This window comes from Barbatula barbatula, assembly GCF_947034865.1.
Source record: "Barbatula barbatula genome assembly, chromosome: 22".
In the NCBI taxonomy this organism is placed as follows: domain Eukaryota; kingdom Metazoa; phylum Chordata; class Actinopteri; order Cypriniformes; family Nemacheilidae; genus Barbatula; species Barbatula barbatula.
This window is the reverse complement of record NC_136785.1, coordinates 11,619,224-11,639,859: the sequence shown is the minus strand read 5'-3', so window position 1 is coordinate 11,639,859 and position 20,636 is coordinate 11,619,224. Positions and strand designations below refer to the sequence as shown.

Sequence of the window (20,636 nt, the reverse complement as noted above, 5' to 3'; positions counted from 1 at the left end):
AGTTTAACAAGGTAACAATAATCAACAGTATTAAGGATATTTTCTTACCATTTAACAACAGGTAAATAAGTCGATTCAAAGGACCAAATAGTTCATGCCAACGGTTGACTAGGAAACAAATCTCGATACATTTCTTTATAAAATTCATTTTATACATTTTAAAAGACAATTGTTTTCAATTGTGGTAGTCAATGATGGCAAAGAACTGTTTGATTACAGGCATACTTCTACTTAAGTAATTAAGTCCTAAAATTAAAGCTTCAGAGAGCGGTATAGGGAACTTAAAAGAAATGTACACTAAGAAATTCTGCAGAAATTACTGTATTTCTGGCAGCAGTTTGCCAGTAACCTTCTAGATTTACATTTATATCATTTACTGGCAACTGTTCGTTCAAAGGTAAATGATCATTAAACACTAAAAAGTCTTTATCCTTACAGAAAAAAAACTAAACAACAGCCTCATGCAAAGAATTCTGGGAACCAAATTGAGAAAAAAGTAGAAATAGGTAAATGTGGATTTCTGGTTTCTAAAATGCTTTGCATGAGGCTGTTATTTTATCGTTTTGTTTCTGTAAAGATAAAGACTTGTTAATGTTTAATGTTCTTTTCTCTTTGAAAAAAACTGTCGCCAATAAACTTGATAAATATTAATCTACAGTAAGTTACTGGCAACTAGCTGCATAACTACAGCAAAAAATGTTTACAGTGTACTGTAGAGGGAAACCGGGGCTAGTTATCACACTTTTAAATTTCATGATTCTGCCTTGGGTCATGTTTTTGGTAGTCTGTCATGACAGACCCATATGTTTATTGTGGAGAGAGACATGGCATTGTTGGTTTTGGCATGCCGTGCACTCTCTCCCGTCTAGTCCCCGTCCCCGTCCCCACTCCCGTCCTGTCGTTTCTTTACTATTGTTTGTAATGAGTTGATGCCACGCACCTGTTCCCCTTCTGATTTCTTCCCTATTTAATGCCCTCGTGTTTTCTGTCTTGTTAAATTGTATATGCTTGCTCATGGCTGTGCTTCTGGATCCTAAGCAAAGCCATTGTATCCTGCTTTGTGTATTTCCCTGATCTCTGTTGTTTTAACCATTGTGGGTTTTTGCTTTGTGTCTGTGTCATTAAAGTCTTTTGTTTACATCCACACCGTCTGTGCCTGGGTTCTCTCTACTGCTAACCCTGACATTTAAAAGTCTTCACTACAAAAGTGACTCAAACCTGCATATTGCCTAAAAATGATAATTGAACAAGTTTTTCTTTCACATGGTCTAAGTTGTTACAGTAGAACGTGCCAGACTGTTACTGAAAATGTAATGTTTTTCCTATAACATCTTTGAGTCTAAAGGCTTATATTCCCAGTTGACCTGTAAGTCACAATCGGCATTCTTCAGATAATGACTCTTAATGCTGCAGATTCAGTCAACACCGAGGCATAATGTCAAAACGACTCGGAAAGTGCTTGCACACCAGGATGCTAAATGGACAACTTGCATAAAGCCGGTTGTTAAGGTAAAGTATTGCTATGTAAATATATTTTGAGTTCACTAGTTTGGGGTCAGATTTTTTGAGGGAGAGAATGAGAAAAAGCTTTTAAAGTGTTATTTTGGGGAGCTTACAGCATCGTGTCTCATCGTGAAGAAATCTCTTTAAGCGAGTTACCGATATGCCTCTTCAATCTGAGGGAGCACGTGTTCCAGCACATTTGAGCCACTTGTGATTGTCAATGCAAAACATTTCCTGTGCCTTTTATTAATCCATTGCACGCTAATTCAAAGTTTTTTGCAGATCATTTAAAAAATAAAATGTAATTTGTTGTGCGAGAGAAACTATCAGTTTGTATGCTATTGAAAATGATGCATGTACTCTTGGTTGGGTTAGACACTGATGGTCTATATTCTGCATTACTCAAGACTGGCGTTTGTCAGCATCAGAGACTGACTCACTAGGTGTTTGGTTGCCATTCTCTCTTTATATGTGCTCTATAGGGGACATGTTCTGGCTTGGAAGTGCTAATTGATGCGATTACAAATTCAGTTCAGCCCTCTTCATTGAAATTCATAGAATAGGTGAATATTATGAAAATAATGTCAGAGCCACAGAACAAAAACACTGGATGAAGGATGCTGATTAACTTGGTCTTCAGAAATTGAGTGTGTGCGATAAGCTTTTCATTTGTTCACGGGAGTGCCGTACCACGTTTTCACAGATCCCTGTGGTAACTTGCACAGAGCTCTTATTATGGAATACGTCCAGCTCCTCAATGTTTCAGCACTTCATGAACTCTGTGATATTGAACTCCCTCAGTGTCTGTAATGGCTTTGTAGTTTTCTGGCATCGCAGCTGTTCTGCTCTATGACATGTTTCTGTATGGCTGGCGGAAAACATAAGGCAATAATCTGTTTTACAAAACATCCTGGGACCGGTTTCCAAACCAAACTATATTGGTTTGTTCTGCATTTTGCCCTTCAGCTAATGAGCTTCTCTATTACAAGCTTTAAAGGAAGAATGTATCAAATATTTAGGGCTTTCATCGAACCGTAATTAAGCTGTTCATTCGTACGTGTAATGGCCTGAACCTAAAAAGGGCTTTTAAGGTTGATCATCAACAATTTCATACTGTCGCTAAAGGAAACTTGACTTAAAATAATGTTTATAAAAAGAAAAACTTGAAAACGGTACGATTACTGAAGTGTGTGTTTGTCACACTCTTTTTAAGAGGTGAAACAGTGTTTGGATGTTTACGTAATGGCTAAAGGATTTAAATGGATAGTTCACCCAAAAATGCATTTTCAAATGTCTTCACCATCATGTCATTTTAAACCTGTATGACTTTCTTCTACATGCCACAAAAGAAGATATTTTGAAGAAGGTTAGTAACCAAACAACATTGTCCCTCATTGACTTCCACTGTATAGACACAAATCTATACATTTGTGTTCCACAGAAGAATGAGTCATATTAAGGTTTTGAACCACAGGAGGGTGAAAACTGATGACAAACGGAACTGACCCTTTACACCATGTGATGGAAAAGCATGTAATCCCATGGCAGAAGTCCGCCATGCCTCTAAAATGCATTAAATTGGTTAGTATGTGTACACGGGCACTGGTAAGGACCCTGGCTCACTTATTTTCCTGTGACGTGACTGCTTAAGCGTTTTTGTTGCATGTCATTTCATGCTTTATTGCCAGTTGAAATAGCTGGTAAATGTATTTGGTTATTTATGCTGTTTCCGGCAAAAAAATGCTTTCATCAGGAGATTTGATTTAAGTATAACTTATTTGATGCTTCTCCTAAAACAGAAACTAGCTTAGGAGAACTAGAAACGACACAAAAGTACATTATCAATATGGAGACATCTTCAATAATGTACTGACTGGTTATAACAGATCTCCACTAAAACGTCTGCAATGCAGAACACATAAAAATTTGCTCTGCATTGCAAATCAATTGATATGAAAGGGATCTCATTTTTCTTTCTTTTGCATGCAAAGAGTTGCTGTAAATGTGATAATAACATTTCTCTTATTGCTAGAGAAACACTCACTGAAGGTGAGAATGTGGAGGTGTGAGTGTGAGAATTAAACAGGGAGTCACAACAATAGAAAACGCTGTTTACCCTGCATTATTAAACAAGAGGATGTCATAGATCAGAACATGACCTATGGTTCCCCTGTGACTTATTCCCTGGCCACTGTATCTTGCAGGGATACCCCAGGGCCATTTCTGTGTGTGAGTCACATCCATAACCAGTTTCTTTGTTCGCTGTAAAGTTGAACAGACTGAGGTCTTTCATAAATGAACAGGATGCATAGAGAGCTGAATGATGGAGATAATCCCTTATAAATTGTAGTAAGAAACAAGAGGAAAAAAAGGTGAGGCTCTTTGTTGCAAGATGTCTATTCCGACAGATGCGGCGAACATAAAATAATTATTTTGTAAAGGGAAATTAGATGTTCTTAATTTTTTAGAGTTTTCTCCACTGCACTTTAAAAATGTGAACATTTTGTTTAATAAAATCTGTAATATTCTGTATATTACAGAGTTAAAGCCTAATGTATTGTGTGTTGTGTATTGTGTATCTTGTTTTTTTTTTCATTTAATTTTGTGTTAATTCATCTGTGTAGGTTTAAACCACATCTGTGTAGGTTTAATGTTAATAGATCTCTAAGAGATGGAGTAACAGTATTAAATAAAAAATTGAACAATGCAAAAGAAAGTTCAGTTCACAGACCCAAAAATAAGGTTGTTTTTTACGGTGTCCGCTAAGCTAGCAAAGGAAATAACCCCCCAAAAAACCCACAAATATATGCACTCCTTAACTACAAATAAACATGAGAAAACGGGTTTACAAATAGAAACAAGCGGGCACCCACCTCCCCAGGGCTTTCATTTGTAACATATAAGGCATCCTGTTCACAACAGGCTACAACCAGCCCTTACAATGGCCCATTTAAAAGGCTCTACAACACAAACTCTACAACAAAAGACTAATAAGCAACAACCACGCTTAGGAAGACAAGCCCTCTCCATGTGGACTTACAGCAGGTTGTGGCTCTCTGCAAACCAGCTACAGGTGGTGTGGTGTGGTGTGGTGTGGTGTGTTATGTTAAGAACAATTTGTGCATCATTTTATAATAAATATGGTCTTTTCTTCCTGACATGCAACAATACGTTTTTACACATTATTGAATTGATATTAAGAACAAAAGTCACACGTGCCTTTCATCAGCCTGCGCATTAATGAATTATATGTGTGAGAATGGTTCTTCAGGCTCCAATAAACCAATTACAAACGAGAGATGCTTAATCCCATCCCATTCAAACACAGAGGAGCCTCTGTACACAATAAGTATTCATCAGTTTATTCCCTTTATTATCTTTATTGAGGAACATTGTTTGTTGATATTGCATTTCCTATGAGTTTGAACACAGAGCAAAATAACAAAAATATATTGCTGGTTGCATAAAATCAACACAAACATCTGCTTAATGTTGGCACGTGTATTTATACAAGCCTCCGTTAGCCCATATATCACTCTACGCTTTCCAGCTGTCAGCCATGGATTGCATGAATATGAATCAAGGGTGAAATTAAAAATATGCTTGTTGGAGGACTTGGTGGATATTTGCCCGGCAAAGAGAGATGGCAGCTACGTGCCAAAACATCTCAGTACTCATTTCACTAGCGGCGCTGCAAGCACACGATCAAAAAATCCTGCTTTTCTCCAACTCAACCTTTGCTTTGACCTTCTGTGCCTATTCATTATAGATAGAAAACCACCACCTCGCCCCTCTGCCACAACACTGGGATAATGATCAAGCGTTTGATTTATATAACCCGAGGCATTCTGTATCTTAAAAGACCTAATAACGCTGACACTTACACGCTATTGAAAACCTTTCAATGGCTTTTGGCAGGGACGTCTCAATCATAGTCATATTTAAATGAATCGCACAGTTCAAAGCACAAAGTCCTTACGTTGGAGATCTTTCCACAGCACATCTGCACTGTCAGCGGAAGGAGAGAGATTATAGACAAACATAAAATGATGCATAATTCAAGCTCAGATAAATTAAAGAGGCAAAAGCATCTGTCGAATTTCACTGGTGTTCTGCTAAAATGAGGATGCTACTAAAAGAGAAGCTTTAGAATGTAAGTGCTAATGGGATTAGTATTTAGACGGGCATATATGAATGATAGATAGATAAATAAATATTAACAACATTAATTTACTTAATAGAATAGTGAGTTAATTTACAGAACTGATATTAGATGTGATATTGCTTGGAGTTTTGATCATTTGGTAATGTTTTGGTGTTGTTATTTTGTCTAATAAGTTGTGTTTTTGATTTAATGTTTTGGTGCACTTTCCCAACCATTTTTTAATTCCTTGCATCTTCAGTATCTTCAGTCTCCAGTATGCTATTCATTTCTTTGTTATAGCAAATGTTCTCGCCCACTACATTGCAAAATTCCAACACCACAGTTACAGATGAATGAGTCAGAGAATTGGCTTTAAACGTGTTAAATCAAGGTGGGGAAGATCTATTTTATCTGTTTTCCTTAGATTTGTATTCACTTCGTGATATTTAAATTTCTGAATCTGCATTTAGCATTAAAACATTACATTATTAAATAGAGATATCTTCTTAACCCAACCTCTATGTTGTTTTGTAGGTTTTGTAGATGTCAGAACTGATATTATATTTAGCCCTCAGTGTGTCTGTGGCGGGATAATCTCTTAACATTGTTGTCACTAAATTTGAACATCCTGCGTTTACTTATTATTTTAGATACTGTTCACTTTATTTAAACAATTCATTTTGTTTTTACACCATTGTGGGGTTATGTTCTAACACAATTGCATTGTGTCAAACAGGCTAAAAACAGAAATATTTTGGCTAAACTAAATGTTTACATTTTAAATTAACATTTTTCAATCCAAATAAAATGTTATTGCATTGCATATTTGATGCTTGTTCCATTTACTTAAATAACTTGAATATTTCAGTAGAGGTAACATATTTCTGTCGTGTGGAACCACTTTCCATCATTTTTCAGTGATGGTTTATTTAAAAATAGGTTTTATTCATTTTCACTATCAGCGGAGAGTTTAAATTAGATATATGACTTCATGAGCATATGCATTTGGCAGACACTTTAATCCAAAGTGACACACAATGCAGCCAATGTTTGAGTTATTGTAATCCGTCTCATTCCAGTGAGTGAGACTTAAATTCCTCAAGTTTCTTTTGTTACATCTTTAAAAAGGAGTATAAGGATGTAAATTAATAAGTAGACTACTTTAGGAGAATTAGCTACACAATTAAAAATGCATTGTCTTCACCACAACGAGCTCTGAACTGTCTTCCATGCTAAATTGCATTGGACGAAAACAAGCCTCCTGCTTCGGAAACTTTTGTCAGATTTGTGGAATAATTATTTTGTGATGACGATTTACAAATGACGTCATAATATGTTTGGGTTTTGTCATAATTGTAAATATATTGGATAAAGTTAACAAATATGAAACCACACATGATCGTTATTATAAATCTGCTGAAACTCGACAATTGTGCGCCAGCGGTACAAGTTCATTTAATGTCTTTAACAGGTCTTTATTGCCCTCTGGTGTTCATCATTTTGCACTGCAGTTATTAAAAAACAGGTATTTTAGACAGTTCAGATGTTTCTGCATTGTTGTTCGAAAAATTTAAGGACAGACTGTTTTTTCATCAGGCACGTCAGTAATATAGAGTAGGCTAGGCTACAAAATAATGGATTTTGCACGAGTTGTTTAGAAGATGTGATCCATCTATATTAGACCTACTTTTAGCACATCATAATTCAACAATCATATAAAAATCACGTTTATTAGAAACATATTTTATCTTGATGGCGTTTTTAAACGTATTGAGTCCCAGTATTTTAACAATTATACAAAATAAATAAATACATACATTCTAAATAAAATCCTCAGAGGATGTAAATATATAAAAATGAATACTAAAATAGTTGAGCATAATTAAATAAAATAACGGACATATACAATAACTTTTAAGGCGTTTTGAGAAGAATACGACTTCTCTCTAGATTCGTAATAGCATGTGTTTTTTTCTACCTAATAAAAGTTTGTGACAGAACACCTGGAGAAGCGGACGTCTGTGAAATACAATCCTAGTTTTATTATCTTCGTCAACATCCACACAATTGACCTATTTCTGTGACTCCCATTTTTGGCCTGCCTCGCTGGCGTAAACACTGGAGGCGTCGATCTGACGTGCGCACCAATCAAATTGCTCGTTTCATAGACGGCCAATGAGGAACGCGCTTCTTATCGCGCCCTGAAATTCTCACGGCCGCCATGATGCTTGTTTGCCTTCAGTGAGAAAGCGGATCAGAAACAAAGGAAACGCGCATTCGTCTTTGTGAATTGGTATGAGCTTACAGGTAAAACTAACACGTGTTATGGACGTTTGACACATTATTTGATTGCACTTAAAGCAATAAATACTTTTTCTTTCAGATGTATTTGCTACGTAGTTGGTTTAGTTTCTAAACGCACAATCGCTTGTTAGCACACGAGCTAATGTGGTCAGTCTGAACCGAGAGGAATTGATCTGTACGTAAGGTAACGTTAAAGCTTAAATGTATTTTAGCATCGCGAGTATTGTGTGGACGCGATAATGAATCGTGGACAACATGCATCAACTGGTCTTGAACGTTGAGGTCTTTATGGTTGATTATGTAAGTAGCCTGCTGTGTCAGTCTATTTTATATTAGGTTATAATTATAATAGATATATATCGCTTTCGGGCGTTTTGAGCCGTTAATGTTACACGCATTTCCTCGCAAAGTTAATTTCCAAGTGACTTCTGTAGCATCGCGGGGGTTCAGTTCAAGCTAATTCGCTCCATTAGTTAGACCGCAGATCTGCGACGAGCGCATCTTACGATCTAAAGTCGTTTAACTTCGTAATGACTTAATTGGAGGGTCGGGACACCCGGAGGTTGCAGTGAAGTTATCCGGAAGATTGTTGAGAAAGTGATGCATGCACTGAAAGCTAACGAACGCTAGCCCCGTTAGCTTCGTAACGTGGCTCTGGGACGTAAACACGAGGTTTTGTCTGGGTTGAATTGCACCGCGATGATGAAAGTGCAAAAAATGACCCACATGTGGCCTGCTGGTTAATTAATGGTGCAGTTGTGTTATGAAAATAAAAGCACACCGCGCATGGCTGCACCTTTGTTTCTAAGAATTGTAATGTTTGTCTCTTTGGCAAGCGCTTCAGGTCATACTAGTTTAACCAGCCCTTATTTTCTTTTATTGCATTAACTGACTAGTTTGTAGTCTTCGCAGAGATGCATAAAACGTTGCAAGGTGCAAGTGCAGAACGATGTGCACTTTCAATGCCTGTGTTAAGTTTACGAAGCGATTTATTGTGTGTTGCGTACTTTAATGCTCGTGGTTTGAATTGTCGTCTTTTGTAGGGTTTAAGTTCATGCGAGTTTCTCCGTTTGTCATAGAAAAATCCTGTAACTGATCCTTCAGCTTCTTTCTCACTGAGAGATGATCTCTTTTCCTGCCCCGTGCTCTTTTACGAAAAATGCGCGTGCTTGTCCTTTGTGACATCACTATGCCTCCTACCTTTTTGCACATTTACACTAGTTTTATATTTTAGACTACTGGCACAGACCTAACCCAGTCATGCGAAGACGAGCCACACATGGAAAGTGAATGTCATAAAGTAGTTTTGCATTGATATTGTTTTTTTCCCCCCCAGTGTTACAGGGATGCCCAAGGAAAAATATGATCCGCCAGACCCAAGGCGGATGTATACGATAATGTCTAGTGAGGAGTTGGCCAACGGGAAGAAGTCATATTGGGCAGAGCTGGAGATTGTTGGTAATGTTGGGGTTTTGGGGGGATTTTAAAGTCCGTGTTTAATAGTGACATTGGTCTGATTTAGTAAATGATTGTCATGTCATCTATGCTAAACTATAATGTTAGCTTACGTGCACAGAGCTATTTAGACTTTATTATATGCTACTGTTTACATTTGTCTTGGCTAATGTGTTTCTGTTCTCATGTTTACAGGGAGGGTGAGAAGTTTAAGTACAGCATTATGGTCCCTCACCCACCTCACTGCTCTTCATATCAGTGATAATTCGCTCTCGCGTATCCCGCCCGACATTGCCAAACTACACAACTTAGTGTACCTGGACCTCTCGTCCAATAAGATCAGGAGCCTGCCCGCCGAACTAGGCAACATGGTATCTCTCAGGTGAGAAGCTAATGCTTGGTTTAAACTGCAAAGCCTAAATCGGCCTTAAAGATAGCGGTTGATGTAAGGTGGATGGATGAGGTTGTTGCGGTAACTAGCTTGCAGTTATTTTTAGCTCCATACTGTAGTAGAGCAGTTCTCTTTATTGGGTCTTCACCTTTTCATAGTGAGTTTTTGTCCCCAGGCCCGGTTTCCTGAAAACAGTGCTGTTTTAATACGAGGGTGACACATTGGTCTGCTCTGAATCAATGTAATTTGTTATAGGTTGAAATATGTTAGGACCTCTTTGCAAGTGTGATTACTTCTCCTCTGCTTGGTTATAAATCATGTTTTGAGAGGAGCTGTAATGCTACTGTATTAAGTTTCTTTGAAAGTAGCTGGGATTGCATCCAATGTTGAAAGTGCACCAGGCTATAATGGGTTTTGTGCGCTATGGTGGCGCACCAGGTTTGATGTTGGCTCTTTTGTACCGTTAGGCTTATCATGCAACATTTGATCTCCTTAGAAAGCACCTTTAATGCTGTTGCCTTGTTCTCCTGTCTAAAAAAATAATGACGGTGTGTGAATTTGCCTTTCTATTTCACAGGGAACTGCTTTTAAATAACAACCAGTTACGAGTTCTGCCTTTTGAGCTTGGAAAACTCTTTCAGTTACAAACGTTGGGTTTGAAAGGTACCACTTCCCTTTGTTACCCATTAAACTTAATAAGATCTGTTATGTGCAGGCCCAAGTTAAATTTGTTTTTAAGTCTTTTGAGTTTGTGGAAAAAAATGTAAACATGCTTATAAACAAACGAAAATTGTGGAACAACGTAATTTGTAAATGATGCCGTTCATAATGAAAAGCTGGCGCATTTGTTAATGTGTTCCGTAGGAAATCCTCTTGCACAAGAAATCATGAGCCTCTACCAAGAGCCTGATGGGACGCGCCGGCTCCTCAACTACCTGCTGGACAATCTCCCAGGTACCAAACGCGGTGAGTCCGCTCGTGCAGCTGGACCGCTCGTACGCCCGCCCTCGCGCAGCTGCACCGCTCGTGCGCCAAGCACTAGGCTTGTTGCGATAGTTTGTTATCGTTGACTTATTGTCCATCCGCCCATCGATTACATCAATTGTCCATCGACCCCACAATCATTTAAAATTATTATAGTAATGAATCACTTAGTTGAGTTAAAGACCAGATTGTGCATCCAAACTCTGCTGCTGCATTTTCGCCATCAGCAAAGATCAGCAGCAGGAGTTTTTATCTATAATCTGAGGAGAGTGAAGTTCTTTTTTTCGTTTCATATTTTCCCTTTTTAGTTTCATATTTATTTGTTGCAAAATGTGTGCCGTGATTACTCATTTTGCTACTTATCTAACGTAATTGTTTTTTTTATTGTTGTATCTTATAAATGTTTTGATTTGTGTGCTGAGATTATTAGTTTTGTACAGTCTGTTTAATATAAGCAAATGTCATTGTACTTATAGTTTTGTGTTATTATTTAGAAAGATATGGAACCCACCATTAATTCAAGCAGTTACCGTTCCCAAGATGCCGCTATTTTAAAACAAAGGAAAATGCAGCATGCGCACGCAGCCTCTTCGACCACCTCACAGCAAACCCCTCACCCGCGGTATCACCAGTATAACCGGTGTTTTTACACGTCGATTAACCGCTGGGAAAATTTCATCACCTCAAAATCCCTACCAAGCACCCAAAAAATTATATTCTCGTTCGAGCTCTTAAGAGCAGATACATTTCATGCATTCGGTTGAGTCATGGCATTGTTTTGTCTGATTGAACACTTTTCTCAGTGAATTACTGTGGAGATAATTGCAATGTTCTTGCATTTCCTTACCGTTCAGTAATTGCTTGGTTTTTATAGAAATATTCCCTCGCAGAGTGTGTGATTTCCTCCTTCATGCCCATTTCTCTACAGTATCTGCAGAACCGCCACCACCTCGCTCGTGGATAGCACTGCAGGAGCAGGATAGGACACACCCAGCGGGTAAGAAACTTTTTATGAACTCCAGTTTGGCTTATGCAAACCATACACTGTTTTACTACCTTTTGCTATGGATTTCTTGGAAAAGCATTTAGGTTTTTACTATTATAATATTAATGTGAGGAATATCCTCCAAGCATAGCGTAGAGACAAGTCATTTGACATTCCCTTAAGTTTGTTAGTGTTTTAAGAGAATCTCACTGAAATCTTTTCACGCTGCAGCTCTGTTCTCTGTAATGTGTTACAACGTGCTGTGTGATAAGTACGCCACGCGTCAGCTCTACGGCTATTGTCCTTCCTGGGCCCTCAACTGGGACTACAGGAAGAAGTCCATCATGCAGGAGATCCTTAACTGCAGCGCTGACATCATCAGTTTACAGGTCTGTCAGTCACTCTTGTATGAACAACTAACTTGTTTCCCTTTTAGATAAATGTTCATTTATTGCCGAAATTGCATACGTTAATATCTCTGAAAACCAGACCCATTTATTACATTCCATTGCCATATGTCATTCCAAATGCAATATTAAACAAATATATAAGTAACTTAAATAAAATGCTATGCATCAGTCCTGTGCATCATAATAATGGTCCGTGGGGAAGCTCGGTGTTTACTGTAGTTGAATGGATTAAACCCCGGTTCTTTTTTGTATTTGAATGAATTGGTTACTCGAGGAATCATTCCAGCCCAAGACGGGGTGCTTATGAAAATTCCCAGTTTACTCGCCCTTTATTTCCTTTTCTTTTTTTACCCCTTTAGTAACTTTTGTTCCGATGACTCGCATTACTACAAACCATGCGTCTTTTTGGATAAACCTTAGCTTTGAAGATTTCATTCAGTTTGAAAATGTCAGTAGGACTGAAACGATTAGTCGATATTATCAATAATGTAGACAGTAAAACATTTCGCAAAAACTACAAATTATTTCACATGTATTTTAAGGGCCTTCAAAAACGTTGTTTTACCTGTGAGACGCTGTTAAAATACAGAATGTTCAGAGAGTAGAATCGGAACGGGTCTGAATTTGCAAGTCAAAATTGTGATGACATCACATATATATGAATTGGCATGTCACATTCAGCCACAGTTCCACAAAAATCCGATAGTGGAAACACTTATGTTAATTTGATGGTTTGAAGCTTGTAACATCTAGTCAAGATACACAATGGCATTTGAAATTTGATGTGCTGCCTCTTTTAGTGCTTACATCTGCTCGTTTATAAAAAATCTTAATAACCGTAAAATATCAATAATTGTCTCACAATTGTATCATCAAAAAGTGTTTTGTAAAAATGTCCTATGGTGTGACGGCAAATCATTTGAAATGAATAAACGATGAAGATAAATCTCTCAAGCTTATAGAAATATGAGTACTGTGGGCTGAAAAATTATATATTAATACTTCAGAATATATTAACTATTAGTTTTCACACTATAGGACACATGGTACGCTTTGTTTGTCAACTGCCCAAGTACTTAAATGTGGCATTAAACCGAGGTCTTGACTCTCTGTGGTCATTTAAAGTAGGGGTGTAACCCTGGCATCCTGGCCAAATTTGCCTCTATATATCATCATGGCATCCTTATCATCCCCATATGTTCTAATTGGCTTTGTAACTCTGTCTTTACCTATAAGCGGGTGTGTGGTGGGCGTTCTGGTGCAATATTGCTGCTGTCACATCATTTAGGTGGATGCTGCACATTGGTGGTGGTTAACGAAATTCCCCATTTGATGTTAAGCACTGAGTACCCAGAAAAGCGCCATATAAATGTAATGAATGATTAATTATTGAGTTAAGTCATTAAGTAGACATTTTTATCCAAACGACTTACAAATGAGGTAAACAAACGAAGTAATTAGAACGACATAAGACGGAAGATGTTTTCAGATGATTCTTAAAGATGGCTACAGAATCTGCTGATCTTCTAGTAGAGCGGGGAGATCTGTCCACAAATGTGGAACCGATCCAGAGAAGGCACATGGGAGCGTTTTTTCCTTTTTGGGGTGGCACTACAAGACGTGTTTGTTTGCAGAGCGTAGGGATCTGGTGGGTACATGCGTTTGGTTGTGCGAGCTGGGAGTCCAGCCAGTAGGGCATTTCAATAGCCCTGACACATGAGCTTGCGTAGCTTGCTCGTACAGGAAAGGTCTACTTTTCCTAATGTCGTTGAGTTTGAATCTACTGAACCAGGTGGTGCTGACAACATGACCTTTAATTATAACCACCAGTCGCACGATCACTGGCTGATCAGGTCATACAATCATGAAAAAAACACTATCTGTATCTTTTTTGCATACCTGACAAGAGCTGGTTTGTTTTTGACTGCTTTTGGTTAGTCATTTGTTGTGCATGGTGTGACTATTCATAACCAGTTTGTTATATTTATGTCCAACAGGAAGTGGAAACAGAGCAGTACTACAACTACTTCCTGGTAGAGCTGAAAGAACAAGGTTACGAAGGATTCTTCAGCCCAAAGTCTCGAGCCAGAACGATGTCTGAGTGTGACCGCAAGCATGTTGACGGCTGTGCCGTCTTCTACAAAACAGAGAAGTGAGTCCTGCTGGTTGCCTGTGTCACACTGCAAGCCTTCGTGTTCCCCTAAAGCAGATGTCGGGAACCCGTGGCTCCCTGTCGTCTTAAGGCTTTATGTCTGGTCTTAAGATGCATTTTGGCCCACACCTGTTTACATTTGCCGCTGCTGTATTTTGACATCATCGGTCCTGATTTCTTCAAGAAATGTCTGAAAAAGCATACATATTTACCCAGCCAGACATCCTGTCTGTGTAAATGTATTTGCTTTTTCAGATGCTTCATTCAAATACACAAAATAAGTGCATGCAATGTACATATGAGCGCGACCGGAGATGACAGAAAAAACATACAGATGTCAGTGATTTTATTTCTGCTATGACATATGGGAGACAGATGTGTTGTGTGGAATAGTGTGAAAACATACTACTTGGTATGTTTTTTGCCTTTAAACCAAACTTGTAGGTCTTTAGCTGGCATAGTTTAAATCCTGTCTGGCTAACGCGCTTGTCATGTTAACACATGATGTACATATGTGGTCTCTTGTGTCTGTTCATCAAATGCTGCAAAAGATCAAAGTTCACAGAACAAAGCTGAATTCTAACTAAAGCAGCGTGTGCAACACCACAAAACTATCCTTTTGTAGCAGTCTCACTTATTGCCAGGGACAAAATTGTATAAATGGCAAACATCTAAATACAATTCAAATTTTCACCTAGTATAGCAACTGGGTAACTACTACCTAACATGCTGTTATAGTTATTTAAAGTTTACATATATTTTGCAGCTCCAGGCAAAACATTTTTAGTGGGAGAGGGCCCGGAATGGCCCGTTTGGTCACAAAGGTTGCCGACCCGTGACCTAAAGCAATCCAGGCTTTCTTTTAGTATGGGACACAATGAACATGATGCTTAAGTTAAATACTTGTCTGACTTTACTGTTTTTGTTGAACAGGTTCAGTCTTGTACAGAAGCACACAGTGGAGTTCAATCAGCTGGCCATGGCAAATTCAGAGGGCTCAGAGGCCATGTTAAACAGGGTGATGACCAAGGACAACATCGGTGTTGCTGTACTACTAGAGCTGCGGAAAGAGATGATTGAGCAGTGTGGTCCGTTTCCTATTTTCTACATGCCTTAAAAACAGACAAAAACATCATCTTTTGTTTTTCTCTTGTTTCATCTCGCTGTGAGCAATAGCTAAGGGGTCTCTTTCTCATCCTCAGCTGGGAAGCCCCTGCATGGAATTGAGAAACAGCTCCTTCTGGTGGCCAACGCCCATATGCACTGGGACCCAGAGTACTCTGATGTGAAGCTAGTGCAGACCATGATGTTTCTGTCTGAGGTGAAGAACATTGTGGACAAGGCCACCCGCAGTCTAAAGCTCTCTTCTGTTTCCGGAGAAACCAACGCCATCCCTCTTGTCCTCTGTGCTGATCTTAACTCTCTACCTGACTCGGGTATGTATCTGTCAGGAAATTCTGTCATTTTTTTCCTTTTAGCTCTCTTGCTGATGGAGGTTTATTTGTGCGCAGGTGTGGTGGAGTACCTGAGCACGGGTGGTGTCGATAGCACACACAAGGACTTCAGGGATCTGCGATACATCGACAGTTTGACCAACTTCAACTGTAATGGCAAGAACGGCACCTCCAGCAGCAGGATCACACACGGCTTCAAGTTGAAAAGTGCCTATGAGGACGGCCTGATGCCTTACACCAACTACACCTTTGACTTTAGGGTTAGTCGTCATGTTTGTGTTTCTATTTTATAGTTGCGTATAACCTGCCGTGATTGTAATGGTTTATCTTGTTTGCAGGGCATCATCGATTACATCTTCTACTCTCAACCTTTGCTAAACGTGTTGGGAGTGCTGGGTCCCCTTGACCTTCACTGGCTCCATGAGAACAATGTCACTGGCTGCCCCCATCCCCACATTCCTTCCGATCACTTCTCCCTGTTTGCACAAATGGAGCTACTCCTGCCCTTCCTGCCTGTTGTGAACGGCATTCATCTGCCCGGCCGCAGGTAGTTCTCCGAGCCAGCAGGGGAAGCTCCAGCCTGCACCTCCTTATGTTCTCACAGAGGAGTAAGAATGGCAGGGGCTGTTTTTGTATAGATCTGAATCCGGTATGAGGAGATGATGGGGTATGGCAAACTTTTATTCCCATGGATTTTAACTGAAACAGAGATGTCAGTCTTATCTATACCACCACCCACCCACCCACTTTAGTTTTTGGTTTGGTAATGTTTTCTCTGTTTCCGGGCACAAAGTTTCAACTTCTGTACTTTTTTCAGACTGTGTAAAACCCCTAAGCGCCCTGAGCAATCATGTAAGTTTTACCTTAAGACAAAAGTCAAAGCTTTTTTATAACTACAAGGCAATATCTTCGAAACATATGCAGGGAGTCCAGAATCAAGTATCATGCATAATTTGGATCATGTAATTACGAGGCCGGTTTAGAGCGAGCAGCTTGCCGAAACGAAACCAATTTCACCAGCTTAGGTCAGATTCAATCTCCAGGAGCAAGCCTGTACGTAAGGGCTTTTGTGTAAAGAGAGCTGGCCGAACTCTCACATTTTAACTCTGTGGTGCTGTGGCCTCTCCATGCGCGTTTTGCTTGATCTCTAGCTGTAACACAAAGGCCACTGTCACATCTAACAGGCCTTGTATCATTTCTAAAGGATCTGCTCATAGAAAATCATGTGCAAGTGATGCTTTCTTTACATGCCAATGAGCCCCTTTTGTGATCCAGTGTGCAGCTGAGAGAGGGAGAGGGATCCGGGCTTAAGAAAAGCGAAATGATCTGGAACAGGCAGCTGTGTTTTTATCATATTTCAATGATTGTAGCCATCGCCCCGGAATGTGAGGTTTGGCTGGAGGTCATGTTAAGATGAAGGGTGCAGGCACGGGAAGTACATCCTACATACGGATGAATAAATTAACCCCTTGTTGTGGCCAGTTGAAGAGATTTAGTTTTTCCCACTCCCCGTATGTATTATTTTCCGCTTCATGATTGTATACAAGCAACAAAAGTCTTGATCTACTGCATTTGTTTTTTTTTTACACAAGAGTTGAATTTGGATGAAAAATGATTGTACTGTAAATGAAAGCGAAATTTCTATCAGTTCATTCTAATGAACATTCGACAACCAGCGTGTGTAATATAATTTTTCAGGTTTCTGCTGTGTAAAGTTGAACTAGTTTAATTTTCCTTATTTTCTTTTTTCCGCTGAGGCAGATATGTTGTGATGTGGTCCTGTTACCTGCTTTGGTAATCAAAACCGCATAACGTTGTGCCTCACCGATTCGTTTCTCGAAGCGCACTGCCATTTCTATCAGTGAACCTGAACAGCCTCAATCTCTCATTTCCATTTTTCATTTGTTGAAATTCTCGAAACCATGTTTCTTCTGATCCAAGTGTCTCAGACAAGTGTTTGTTTTCCTTCAGCCGCTCTTGTAAGGCTAGTTTGTTTAACCCGGACATTTTGAGAAATCCCATCATCATGCCATAGTCTTGTAGTTCTTTCCAATCCCAACACAGACTTCCTCTTGACTCAGGCAATTCACTTACCATACATTTCGCTTCAGTGTTTCATTTCTGCTTGTCCACGGTTATCTCCTCGTGTTGTGCCATTCTCCCACAAGGCCAAGTGTAAAGCTCCATTTACTACTGTAAAACACTCTCTAACCTGTTGAAGAAAAACACGGTGGTGCGTTTCTCCGTTTGCTCGCCGTAAACGCAAGTGTCTCATTTTAAATTTGTCTACAGCCGCATCCCTTTGACACGTCATTTAATGTGCGTTTGAAAAGCCAATTTGTTTCTGAGTTTTTCCCCTGCCTCTTGTCATGTTTTAAAAATCAAACAGATCGACAAGCACTTATTGTAGATCACTGGTGCAGCTACTCATTGCTTTTTTTTAAACGAAAACACGCTTTTGCCGTGAGGCAGAGGTCAATTTTAATGACTTTTATCAAGCAAGAGTATCTAGGTGAACTGTGGTGGACCATCTTATAGTTCTCCTTTCGATGTCCCTTTTAATTCCTCACATTATCTGAGTCTATGAAATTTAGTTTATTTCTTCTGGTTGTTTTTAAATGAAAGCAACTTGTCTGGTTCTATTGAATTGCTGATGGTGTTGTAGTAAAAAGATTTTTGTAAAGTGTGAATAAATAATGTATCACGTTTCCTTTCTTTGACCTGAATTGTGTTGATGTGTGTATTATGATTGATATCTAATAGTTTTTGTCATTTTCGTTTTGCTTTTTTTGTATTACTCAAAACCAAATTTTTTGTAAAAAAATGTTGGCACTGAATTATAGATTTATATTGTTGCTAACCTTCACGTCAAGATACTTTTAAGAAAAAAATACGTACATGAAATCCGTCACAGAGAAATAAAGAGCTGTCATTTTGTCACCAAACTGAATCTCTTTGACCCGACGCTTTGTGGAATTTCACTTGGTCTGAAAAACCAGTTAGTGGTTGTAAATGTGTTTGGGTTGTGGAACTCCTAGAAACATCTTTCTGCTGTGTTTCCTACTTTCTTGGTGTTTTCTTTCTCTCCAGAAGAAAGGTTTAGGGTAGGATGAGACAAACGAATCACCTCTTCTAGTGTGTTTATTTGCCTTGTGTTCTGTGTTTCAGCATCAGTGCTCTCTTAAAACCCAGTCACTTAATGAATTGTGCATGTTTAGATGTTGTTGCCATGTTGTTTAGAAGTTAGATCATTTGGTTTGACAACGGTTTCAGATGGAGCAAAAATAGCATTGTGTGATGACGTCAGCATATTCAAAACTTGGCAATAATGACTTTTACAGCTTTATTTTTTTCCTCCCCATTTCAGATCAACCAGGCTCAGATGTTTCTGGCTTCTTTAATTTCCCGTTTCATAGTTGACTTTTCTCTGTCAGTAGGGCTAAAAGTACAATGGTCAGGATTGTGGTTGAATCAGCCGAGAGTCAATAAGTATTTAGGTGTGTCACTAAAATGCACTGGACCAACTCTTGTTTACCATTTATTGAATACCAGCATAACACTTGCACAATGTTTTAAAAAGAATGTTGCATATGTAAGGAAAACGTATAAAGATATTTAAAAAATCTAATAATGGCAGCTGTTTTTAATTCAATTTTAAGTGTTGGGGATTAAAGCCTAATGGTAAACAAGGCGTTTTGGATTTCACTGTTCTCTTGGTTCTCTGAGTAGTGATGTGTTTATAACAGGGTCAGCTTGTCTCCTTTACACCTGTATTTTTTCCTACTCATGGTTAAATAAATTCTATATCTGTTTCAACCTTGGAGTTTTGTGTTTATTGTATTTATTCAAGTGCTGTTTTAATTTTTCTCCAGACTGCTGTGAAGTGTTTTAGCCAGTAGATGGGGTGCGTGTTTCACATAGTCTACTGTGAATATTTTCTTTCCTCAATTATTGTAAACCCATCTTTTGTTTTCTGTCTGCTAGCTTGGCCAGAATTCTTCACAGATGTCAAAACGCTCGAGTGTGTGTCATGTACTGTCTAAACATGACCATGTGAGAGTTGTCAAAATTTTTCTAGTTTTTTGATCCCTTGCAGAATATTATGTGCATTAAATCGCCTACAGAATCGTCAGACGGTCTGTATATTTAAACGGGCATTCCCTCGGTTCCATTGTGATTTAATGCAATTACCATGGAGACAAACCCTCCTGCAAGGAAGGTTTGTCATCGCAGGAAACTGTAGCAGTCGGTCTAGGGTAGCAATGCGGCAAACATCTGCAGCATCAAGATGAATAAATCATGTCAGTCATAATTTGTTTAAATTGTCAATAAGAGATCCAAGTGCTTCGAATGATGTATCACTGAGAACCTGAGATGCATAACTATATCCATACACACAATATGGAAAATATCAAGGCGTATCTGATGTTGGCCATGTTAATCTATCGCCGTTGATCGTGTTGATATTAGATGATATTCAGTGACGTTTTTTTATTGAGGCATGTACAAGTCTAGGTACTAGCAAGAAGAGAGGCTGAGGTGAGATCGAAGACGAGTTTGCATTCATTATTTTGCTAGTAAATGCATTTTTTGTCTATGTACCACCATTGCATCAATAAACTTTGTTTTACCAAACCAGACAATATCCAATATAAAGTGATTGGTATTCCTAACACAATTGATACAGTGGAAGGAAAAACGATTTATCCATAAAAATGTCACTTTATGAATCACTATAAAGCATTTGGACTCGCAGTATATTAAAGCACACCGGCCGTAATAGACCGTTAGATCTCAATATAATTTTGCCTCGAAGCCGAAGTTTTTTTGCAGGTTGAGTTTCACCTTGGAATG

The 20,636-nt window shown here is 38.8% G+C and overlaps 1 protein-coding gene across 5 annotated transcripts; it reads left to right on the top strand.

The window, feature by feature from the left end:
- The first annotated feature begins 7,788 nt into the window (after positions 1 to 7,788).
- On the top strand, positions 7,789 to 19,604 carry cnot6a (CCR4-NOT transcription complex, subunit 6a). Of its 5 annotated transcripts, none has more exons than XM_079486871.1 (12): positions 7,789 to 7,954; positions 9,288 to 9,409; positions 9,602 to 9,788; positions 10,375 to 10,460; positions 10,662 to 10,763; positions 11,710 to 11,778; positions 11,998 to 12,155; positions 14,174 to 14,328; positions 15,262 to 15,416; positions 15,531 to 15,764; positions 15,840 to 16,042; positions 16,121 to 19,604. In XM_079486871.1, the coding sequence occupies exons 2-12, from the start codon at positions 9,298 to 9,300 to the stop codon at positions 16,331 to 16,333; spliced, it is 1,674 nt and encodes a 557-aa protein (XP_079342997.1). In that variant the 5' UTR covers positions 7,789 to 7,954; positions 9,288 to 9,297; the 3' UTR covers positions 16,334 to 19,604. The 5 variants fall into 5 exon arrangements, with proteins under 5 accessions (XP_079342997.1, XP_079342995.1, XP_079342996.1 ...); XM_079486869.1 differs by having other exon boundaries at positions 7,825 to 7,954; positions 10,662 to 10,751; XM_079486870.1 differs by having other exon boundaries at positions 7,887 to 7,940; positions 10,662 to 10,751.
- The last annotated feature ends 1,032 nt before the right edge of the window (positions 19,605 to 20,636 follow it).